At 41.0% G+C, this 10,938-nt stretch overlaps 2 protein-coding genes across 2 annotated transcripts; one reads left to right on the top strand and one right to left on the bottom strand.

Moving 5' to 3' along the window:
* Positions 1-388: 388 nt before the first annotated feature.
* Positions 389-4,867, bottom strand: atp6v1d (ATPase H+ transporting V1 subunit D). Its single transcript, XM_031730192.2, has 9 exons — positions 4,635-4,867; positions 2,674-2,791; positions 2,307-2,386; positions 2,151-2,218; positions 2,029-2,073; positions 1,821-1,924; positions 1,472-1,538; positions 1,309-1,387; positions 389-1,081 (listed from the first exon to the last, which is right to left on the bottom strand). The coding sequence occupies exons 1-9, from the start codon at positions 4,673-4,675 to the stop codon at positions 937-939; spliced, it is 747 nt and encodes a 248-aa protein (XP_031586052.1). The 5' UTR covers positions 4,676-4,867; the 3' UTR covers positions 389-936.
* A 66-nt stretch (positions 4,868-4,933) lies between these two features.
* Positions 4,934-10,598, top strand: eif2s1b (eukaryotic translation initiation factor 2, subunit 1 alpha b). Its single transcript, XM_031730191.2, has 8 exons — positions 4,934-5,092; positions 7,484-7,726; positions 8,679-8,758; positions 9,027-9,178; positions 9,267-9,373; positions 9,456-9,553; positions 9,662-9,805; positions 9,903-10,598. The coding sequence occupies exons 2-8, from the start codon at positions 7,486-7,488 to the stop codon at positions 10,026-10,028; spliced, it is 948 nt and encodes a 315-aa protein (XP_031586051.1). The 5' UTR covers positions 4,934-5,092; positions 7,484-7,485; the 3' UTR covers positions 10,029-10,598.
* The last annotated feature ends 340 nt before the right edge of the window (positions 10,599-10,938 follow it).

Here is a 10,938-nt window from a genome sequence, read left to right as displayed (position 1 = left end):
AAACATTTTTCGACACAGAGTGTTAATGTGTCTAAATCTACTGTGGTGCCACTCTTGCCCAGAGCCACTGGGTAACTAACTTAAGTTCCTTATTCAGTTTCTCCTCTCACTTAAATGGGGTGTATCCAATAGTGAGAACACCTCTGAAATGGATCTCCTTTGAAAAAAGATAACTTTTAATTTTTTAAAATGCATTTTAAATACATTTAGCATTCTGGTCCCAAATTGCCATCATTCCTTATCTATAGAGTTGCTTAAACACAGTATAATTTGCGCTTGATTAAAGGTCTGAAGCCGTCTCTTAGCAGTCTTCCCCAATTGTCTTTACATATGGAACTTAAAATGTTTTCCCTTCAGTGGGGGAAAAAAAAAGAAATTCAATCAGTGGTTGAATATTTAGAACATCTTTATTTGGATGAAGTGTTGGGCTGTTTTGACTTGCACATCACATTTTACAACAGGGTCACATTGGGGCTTCTGGTGAAATGGTAAACAGCCTCCAGTGAGGTAACAGGAACCGCACGATATGAAGTGAGCAGCGGGACGGGTCTCCACGGCGCACACTCGCACCCTCTGAAATCCACAACCACTTTAAGCTGTACAGCATGCAATGCCTCTATATATGATAAAACTTGAATATCTACAAGGTGATCAGTCACACGGGACGCTTCTTTATCATCACTTGCACACCATGTGTAAACATATTCATTGTAATATTTGCTTAATTTTTTAGAGACTGCTTTGGTCTCACTTGTGTATTATACCGAACAGCACTTTGATCCCTGTACACATCTGGAAACACTCAGAACAAATCATCACGACGTGGACACAAAAAAAAGAAACAACTTTCGTCGCTGACGTAAAGAGACGCAGACTTGGCCAGAGAGGCACAGAATAAATAAAAGGATTAGTGAAGTCGGTGGCCTGTAATGCTCCTCACTCAAACAGCAGATCTTCATCCGCCTCCTCTGTCAGCATGTTGGCGGGCTCAGCGATGGGTCCCAGAGCAGCTAAACGGGCGGCTATTTCCAACTCCGTCTTTTCCCTTAGCTGCTTCTTCTTCTCTTGGATCTTCTTCAGTCTGGCAAAGCAGAGAGCAGAGAACATTCTGTGTTATAACCAAAAATTGAGGATTGCGCAGTCTGGTTTTGGACTTAAGTTGCTGGGGTAGTGACAGAATGAATTCGGAGCTCTGGACAGCCAGCTGGAACAAGAATATCTAATAAACATGCAAAAGATGCCTCCTGATAAGTTTTTTTTAGGTTTATGCACTAAAACCTTCACAAGCCAGACAGAAAACATCGTCACCTGTAAAACTCCTCTCGCTCCCTCTCGTCCAGCTCTGTGATGATGTAGGTGAGGGTGCGATCAATCCTGGGAATAATCACTGCAAAGCGGATTCAAAATTATTTTAGCTGCACCAACCCTTTTTTTATTTAAAAGGCTGCAGTTGAATGTTAAGTGTGTTTACCGTGCTCGATGGCGTTAACACGGCGGTTGGTGATCTTTATGGCTTCATCCAGAGTGACAAAAGATGTCTGCAAACCAAAATTGAGCAATTTTTTCCACTTAAACTTTTCTAGAGTATAGATTACATTTCATCTGCATCTGTAATCCACACAAACTCAGTGTAATGAATGTATCCTTTGTGGAAATGTTATAGTGATATGCCACACAGCAGGAATACACAAACTATAGCGGGAGACGCTACCCCTTTGTCTTCATGAGTTGTTTTGGTCATTTAGGATCTGAGCCTTTGATTATACACTCACATTATGCACAGTTACATGTGAGATCATCAATACAACAGCGCCTCCTACCTGTAAGGAGGCCAACTCCACAAGCAGCTCCACAGCTCTAGCATAGTTCCTCTTCAACCTCGAGAGCTGCTCTCCTCCTCTCGCCAAACCGGTGAGCTCATAACCTGACAGACACAAACACATCGTGGGGTGAGGAAGAGCGCTCTCTGCGATTCCCTTCAAATCCAATGTAGAGTTACACCAAACTCAGACATGTAACTGGACTTACTGTCTCCGCCTTCTTGGTAGTGTTCGAATACTGGAAGGGTGACACCTAAAAGAAGAAAAGCAGCAGATATTTTAAACAAAACAAAAAATGATTAAAAATGAGAAGATATTTTTGATGCTAACCTGCCACATTGTCTTTCTTGGCTCTGACCTTCACCTGGGCTTTGTTAACATTCTGGATTACAGTTGTGCTGTAGACAAAAACAACAGATGGAAGTTGTTTGTGTTTCTGCACCAGAACACAACATCACGTCGCTGACACGTTATTCTCATTCTTACCTGAAGTCTCCTGCAGCAAATTTAGCTTCAGCCAATGAGAAGGCAGCCTCCCTCATCACCTCTCCCATCTTGGTTTTAGTCTAAAAGTATAAATAAACACACCTTTGGGAAACACGTAGCTGAAAGCCTTCATGAAGATTTTATTTCATGAGGTTTTGATTCAGACTGGCTGTAATTTGTTAGTTCATAACAATGAAGATACCCAATTAATTACTATAGAAACATCTCTTAGTATCAGATTAATTGACCATTATCATGAGCTACAGCCTCCAACCAAAATGCATGATGTATGAATAAAGTATTTATCGCATCATCTGTTCTTTCAGACTGTATTAGGACCAAAAATGAAGGTTCATTTTAAACTGACTTCAATAATTTTGCGAAGGATCTGACGGAAGCGCATGGAGAGGGCATCGGACTTCTTCTTGAGCAGGTTGCGGCCGGTCTGTGCTCCCTTCAGCCGAGCCTTCATGATGGTCTGAGCCCTGCAAATCCAGAGAAACCCACATATTTTTAACACTCTATTTGAATCAGACAGTTAAATTAAGGGTAAAATGACACAACCAAGTTTCATTCATTTCATCTCCTTGTCATGTTTTCACTCAGACCTTAGGCCATCCCAAGGTCTCTGTCTCTCTTCCCTGGTAGTTGATACCCTCACCCCAGTTTTTTTTTTTTTTTTAACCGGCATTTCAGTTTTTCCTCTTTTCTCTCTCGACCTCTATGCTTGTTAAAGCTCTTTTTTTTTTTATGGATTTGCTTCTAATTTTCCACATTTCATCATTTTATGTCATATACTGGTTCAATGGGTCATCTCTGAAGGACAGGAACAGCCTTAAAAGCATTATTAAAGACGTATACTCCAAGAGTACCAAGTCCAAAGAAATGTGTAGTTCAGAAAGAAAAGGGTCTTATTAGTCAAGGTGGCCACATTCTCTCTAGTGAGTTTATTTCAATGCCCTCAGGGCAGGGCTATCATGCACCCATGAAGACAAAAAAACCACTACTGAAACTCCTCTGTTCCCTCTTCTAACAGGCTACTAAATGCTAATTGTCAAGAGTAGTAGTTTGTTCTGGAGCACCAGTGTGGTTCACTGGTTTTAGCAGGCAAACCTGTATATTATAGGGCTATAGTGTGGAGGCCTGGGTTCTAATTCAACTGGCCATTTGCTGGCTTACCTTAAAAAATGAATAAGTAGTAGTATCTGTTCTTCTCTTTCATCTAGCTAATGCATAAGTCCATGTGTTGTAGTTCTGGTGGGAGACCTTACAATGAGCTCCTGACAAGTTGAATTTTATCTGCTAAATAGCTAAGTAGTTGTAACTCACTTGTTATTGACTGCTCATTGACTTTTCATTTAAATTATCATGACTGATAACTTTCAATTTAAATAAAGGCTAAATAAAAATTTCCAAATCACAATCTTTCCCCAGCTCTTTCCAGACTTGAGCAGGTGACTCATATGCAATAAGGCTGCCTTAGGCCTGCGTTGGAATTTAACATGGCTCCATAGTGTAAAGGTTAGAGATCCCTGGATTAAGACCAGATAAATATGGGGATCCATCCTCTGTGGAGCCCTCTTTGTGAAAAAGGGAGCAGCCGAAAACATACAGCCATCAACATTCAAGCCCACTTTTGTGTCACATTACTCACAGATTGTTACATGTTAGATTGTTAACGATGTCATCCTGATCGTCTCTAATATAAATTTACTACGTTGCTCTATGCTGAATCCCTTCCCATCCTGGAAGAGAGATCCCATTGATTTTCCTGAGATTTCTTCTGTTTTTTACCATTTCAGAATTTTAGAAATTTTCAGAATTTTCAGAATTTTTTTTCGGGAGGAGATCTTATCTGAACCAAGAGTCTACGGACAGAAGGTGTTACATGGTGTAATTTGTGTAATAGCATTATTTTTAAAACAAGGTAAGGATCAACACAATCTGCACCACTCCTCTACATACACAGCTCACTGATATTTGCACCCAGGAGCTGATGAAAGGGTCAAACCTCTGTGTTATACTGTTTCAGTGGTCGTAAATCTAATATAACTGGATGCAGGTGAAATTAGGTTAAAATGAAGTCGCTCCGACTGACAGCTCACACTTGGATAATGTGAGAAATATCACATGACAGCAGAAGGATTCTTCCTCTTTTAAACGGTAACCTTGGCACAAAACAAAACGGCGATCCCTGCTTTTCAAATGCATGCAGAAAATTATCCACAACTTTCATATATAAAAGCAAATATGTCAACAAAACAGTGGTATATGAGCTTTAAGGAAGCTACATTGCTTTAGCAACTAGCCATCGCACAAGCTGCTTACATTCTGGAGGGGAATATGTCGATCCTGTCTTTTCCAGACATCTTTCCGTTTTTTGTCGATTACTGCGATTTTCAGTTCACTCCCGCTTCCCTAAATCAACACTACAACTTTAGCTTGAATCCTGAATTATTAATCTAGACATATAACAGCTAAAATCTCGCTCTTCGTGTAGGATTAGAAGAGCAGATCGAGTTGACGGTCGTGATCTTGTCGGCGATGATCAGCTGGCCCTCCGCGTCATGTGACCAAAGAACCAATCTCGTTCCGCACATGCGCGCGTGTGGAAGGTCCCTACGATCTTTTCCGGGTCGACAAATTAGCACACCCATGAATGTGAGCTAGCGGGCCTGAGTTACTCATTAAAAAAAACAAAACACCAGAAAGAAAACCGAATCTGACATTTAAACAAAGTCAGCACGGAACATTCAGGCGCGTCGTTCTGTAACCTTATGACACAGGTGAGTTTGTTTTATGAAGATGTCGTTTGGCGGGGACTGGGGAACGATCGGAACTGGCAGATAGCCGGCTAACAGCTTAGCCTGCGTGTGCCGCATGTGAGCTGGGCACCGGGTTATTAGCTGGGAAGCTAACTGATGTTGAAAGATAGCGTTTCTGCGCTTGAATGAACATTCTTCTCGTGGTTTTAAATGTGATAACTAGGAAGTCATACAGTCGCTGGTAACACGTACTAAATATTTGGTAAGCAGCTTTTTGTGTCCATATTTTGTCGCCGATTCTCTCTTTTAAACAGTAAGTGATTTTTCTGCGATGATGATGCGTTACATCAGTCCATTCACAGCAACAGGGGAAAAAGACAAATGGCAGAAGTTTGTTTCATTTCCCTGCTTTTATTTTATGTCCTGGATATTTGTATAAGCTAAACCTAGGCTTTTACTTTTGTTCAGTGGGAAAACATAGAAACACAGATAAGTGGCTCCATTCAAACGGACTGGGACTTTTCGTTTAATATTAAAGGTATCTCTCTACTATTTTGTCCACACCTTTCTTGATAGTAGACTAAGGATTAGAAAGAAAACATCTTTATGGCCAAAGTCTTTTTACAGGTTAAAGCCTCTAAAAATGACCGCAGCTAATATTTTAAAATCTGAGTAAAATAGAAAAAATGATACTTTTCATTACAGTGTTCTTCCATAAACGAATGTCTTTACTGGTGGCTGAATATACTTCATGAACAGGCACTGCAGTGTATGGTTAAAATACTCTGATGTAGAAAGGGATTGATGTTAATTGGCTGACTGCAGCATTTTTCAAACTCAGAGTACTTGTGGTTGCTGACATTGTGTCCCAGTTGCCTGTCTGTGGCCTGCATACCCATGATATCACATCAAGGTGGTTATCATCTCAATAAGTTAACACACAGTTTATCAACTCTCAAAGAAATGGACTAGCCATATACCAGCCCAGATAGTGGGTCCTGGAAGATGAGCCGACTCTGACCCACCAAAGAGGCATGGCATTTGTAGTGGTTTACACAAGAGGAAGGGAGGAGACGACTATCACTAGAGGATGATTTATATGTAAATGTTAAACAGAGGCACAAGATACAATATCTAGAGTCTTAAAGGCAACAATCAGGAGTGTTGAGATCAAAGAATGGGAAAACAAAGATGATAGGATCTAAGGGTCAAACACTCCAGGGGGTAGGCTGCTGTCCTCAGGTTACAGGGACAACAGGATGTTGAAAGCAAAAGATTTGGGGAATAGTAAGTCTGTCCCCATATTTGTCATCTCAATCTAGCTACAAGTGCACTTACACGAGAGAGCTGACATTGGCAGCAGCCAATCAGTCATAAACCCGGATAAGCCTACTGCCAACAGGGACGTTGATTTTACAGAGGAGAAAACTATGATATTAGAAGAATATGAAATGGTCATACACATAATACAGGCTGAAAGCAGCACAGCTGCTGCAGACCAGTCCAGGAGATCTTGAATGGAATGATGACGCTGTTTCAAGGAGAATTTGTTTGGTCATTAGGCAGTGATTTCATACAAGCTAATCTAGAAGTTAACATGGTGATGTGCCCTGGTAACAGGGGATTTGTGCTTCTGTGTTGAAAGCCTATGTTGTAACCTGACGTGTAATTAGACATTGTGTGGATGCAGCCCACAACTATTATGATTGTTCTGTATTTTTGAGTCCTCTTGTGCATTTCTGACTACTTTTTCACAGCATAGTTTGTATTTTATTAGTGAGAGAATAATAATGCCTCTATAATTTGTGCCTGACCCCACATATAAAACACTGATTCACAACCATTAAGTAATTAACATGTAATAGACTGTGCACAAGCATGAATGGATCATGGGTCCTTTACTTAGGTTATGTTGTAGGTGCTGTAGGTGACTGCTCCCTTTAGGGGTCACCACACCAGACCCTTTCATTCTGTTTCTAGCATCTGCTCTGTCACATGCTCTGCATGTCTCTTTCACTACATCTAAAAGGAGGATTGTCAGAGGGATGGTGTGACAGATTATTCACAAATTACTATAATTGAGATTAAAAAAGACAAAGAAAACCAGAATGAAATAATTTATACATGGTTCTCTGCTAATTTAATGTTGAGCTTTGATTGTGTTTAGTTGTGGGACTTCTTTTTAAACAACCTTTGGTGAAAACTGAAGCAGTGGAGGCAGAGATGCTAGTTACAAGTTATTGACCATTTTTTTATTAACTAGAAAAAAAATTGTATTTATTAGTACTGAAACACCAAGTTACAGGCCGAGCAGTACTTTTCACAGTGTTTAAAACTGCAAAGTGAAGATTTGTGCCATGACTTGCAGACGTTAACCTCCCCTTGTCTTCTTAACTGTTTCTGACCTCACAGCAATGCCGGGGCTCAGCTGTCGATTTTACCAGCACCGGTTCCCAGAGGTGGAGGATGTCGTGATGGTGAACGTGAGGTCCATCGCTGAGATGGGTGCCTACGTCAGCCTTTTGGAGTACAACAACATTGAGGGCATGATCCTCCTGAGCGAGCTGTCGCGTCGACGTATCCGCTCCATCAACAAGCTCATCCGCATAGGCCGCAACGAGTGCGTGGTCGTCATCCGAGTAGACAAAGAGAAGGGTGAGTGTAGACTAATGTAGTTGAAACTGGTGGCGTGTCGGATCTGCAGTGCCAAAGTGCTGGTGGAATAAAAACCATATGAAATGAGATCTTTTTGTGTGGTCCACATTTCCTTTTTTTGAATTGAAGTGTTATTCTGTGACGTCAGGTGGACTGTGGTTAGTAATATGATCAATAACTTACATTAAGTTATAGCATTCACCAGTTTAATATCAGGACAGTCTCACATGACACACAGAATATCTAATTTGGAATAATTAAAGGGGACCTGCTCTAATGAGGTCACCATATGTATGGGTAATTCCTGAAGCTCAGGCTGCTTTTTAATGCACCATTTCAGACCCTTCTTGTGCTTTCGGCTCTGTATGATGTCACTCAGAGGTGATATCTTTATCTGTTCAACAGTTCTGTGGGAACTGCAGCTCCACCCACCTGCTGTTCAAAACTTCTCTTTTCCAGGGACAGCCCAATCAGATGAGTTTGCCTTAAACAGCTTGTTTGAGAGAGTGGGTGAACTGAGGAACTGAGGCTCATTATAAGATGAATGAAGATGATGATTTTTGAGTTTATAACACATAGGCATATTTCATACATTCAAAAAAAAGAAAAAGAAAACTAACATGAATTAAGCATGACCACTTTGAACTGAGCTACTGAACTGGAGATTTTCTGCTAATCGCAAAATATACAGCTCATCTGACTCATATTACGTGACTATTTTCTTTATATAGATAGATAGTTGTGCAGATCCATGTACAGACACTCGAGTAGAGACACAGGATGAAAATGTAAAGCTGGTAATGAGGAAATAAAGACGAGCTCATTTTGAAACTTAGACCAGCAAGTGGCCATCAAATCCCTCCCTGTTAGTTAATCGTATCATTCCTAATTGTAAGAAACTACTTGCTGCACTAAAACAGCTTTTTTTGCATTCCTTCTGTTTTCTCCTCAGGATACATTGATTTATCAAAAAGAAGAGTTTCACCAGAGGAGGCCATCAAGTGTGAGGATAAATTCACCAAATCTAAAACTGTAAGTTGGTCAAATGCTTTTTATCTGTCTCGGTCATTTTGGTGCAAGTTGTCCAGCTCGTAGATGTCTTCCTTGTCTTGTGTAAAGTTAAGTCGATGGAACTTGCCTTTGAGCCTTGTTGTGGTCAAAGGTAGTGGTTGTTTGGTTCAGGCGTTCGTTATAATATTGTGAGACAAGTTAGATCTGTATTTGTAAGAAACTGTAAACAGGTATCTTGTTTGTTTTTACAATATTGTTTGGGCTGAGCTGATTTTTAAATTGTTTGCAGGTTTACAGCATCCTGCGACACGTGGCAGAGGTGTTGGAGTACACTAAGGACGAGCAGCTAGAGAGCTTGTACCAGCGCACCGCATGGGTCTTCGATGAGAAATACAAGCGGCCAGGATACGGCGCTTATGATGTCTTCAAACAGGCTGTATCGTAAGTTCTCATTTCAGCACTTCTTATTAAAATGAAACACAGGTTGTTCAGTGTGTGCACACATTTACATTTTGATGGCTTTCTGCAGAGATCCAGCTATTCTTGATGGCCTGGATTTAACAGAGGAGGAGAGGAATGTGTTGATTGATAACATCAACAGGCGACTCACTCCACAGGCTGTCAAGATCAGAGCAGGTGACTGTTTACTCACAGTGTTTCTCAGTTGGACTTAGGAATAAATTAGAAATGTGAAGATAACCTCCTCTACCTCGTGCAGACATTGAAGTGGCGTGCTATGGTTACGAGGGGATCGACGCCGTGAAAGAAGCTCTGAGGGCTGGGCTGGGCTGCTCCACAGAGGCCATGCCCATCAAGGTAATCCTTCTCTCTTCCATCAAGAAGTAAAAATTCTTATTTACTTTAATGAGTCTCTAGCTGTAGTCTCTACTTGGATTTCTCTCTCATGGCGTTTACCTTTTGCAGATCAACCTGATCGCTCCCCCTCGCTACGTGATGACGACGACCACCCTGGAGCGCACAGAGGGCCTCTCTGTCCTCAACCAGGCCATGGCTGCTATCAAGGAGAAGATTGAAGAGAAGAGGGGCGTCTTTAACATCCAGATGGAGGTGAATGATTTCACTTTTTTTTTGTCATGATCATGTTTGTTTTTAGCTCATCTGGCCAAAGGATCATTATGCTTAAACTGTAAACTTTGTCCTGCAGCCTAAGGTGGTGACGGACACGGATGAGACAGAGCTCGCCCGGCAGCTGGAGAGGTTAGAGCGCGAGAACGCCGAGGTGGATGGAGACGACGACGCTGAGGAGATGGAGGCCAAAGCAGAGGACTAAGAGTCGGTCCTCTTTGGAAAGCTGGTGGGGAGAAAAGCATCAAAGGAGGAAAGAAGAAAAGGAAACATGGACAGACCTGGCCTCAGTCACCCAGTCCAACAGACGTTAACTTTCACATTGCAACCATTAACTGGTGTTACTATTTTTATTGGCAACATCCCAGTTTGTTCAAGAGAGGTTTGTCTCAGAAGAAGGTAACTGAAAACGCAGTCTTTTTAACCAGACACGGACACAAGGATGGTTAAATTACAAGTTAAACATCACTTATAGTTTTTATTTTAACGTACCCCCATTTGATTAAATAACTCTAAAACAAGAAAAGCTGTTTTCAAGCTGTGGCCTTTCATTTTACCTCTTGCTTTAAGAGCCCGGTGTCTTCAGTATCCATGCCGCTTTATCTCCGGCTGCTCACTGGATGTGACTGACTGAAGGGGAAACGCATATGCTTCGTCTGTCTCTACACCGGCCAGCGGTGACTTTATGTGCTGATTCTCTTCCAGTTAAAGGGTTTTTACTGGCTCTTGTTTAGCTCCCATCGTATCAATAAAGATCTGGAAGTTTTGATCTCAATGCCTTTTTGTCAGTTTAATTAAATTGTTCCACCAACAAGAAATAACATTTATTCTCCCAAAAAGCAGCAATTATTAATATTGGATGAATTCAAGGTAAATCTTGTCGGTTACTCTCGCCTTTTTTTGTTCTTTTTTTGTTTTTTTCAAATGGAGAGATTGTAATGAAGCCAACTGGAGATAGGTTTGACTGTATATCAACGTATGAATGCCAAGAACCCTAAACATTGGTTTAATATTCAGAAAACTTAGAACCCAGACTGTTTATCTGGAGGGAATTTTCTTTTCTAAATTAGGAGACTTGTTACAAACTCATTGCTTTTTTTTTTTTAAGTTTCTTG

This window comes from Oreochromis aureus, linkage group 15 (assembly GCF_013358895.1).
Source record: "Oreochromis aureus strain Israel breed Guangdong linkage group 15, ZZ_aureus, whole genome shotgun sequence".
Taxonomy (NCBI): Eukaryota; Metazoa; Chordata; class Actinopteri; order Cichliformes; family Cichlidae; genus Oreochromis; species Oreochromis aureus.
This window is presented reverse-complemented; position numbering and strand designations above follow the sequence as displayed.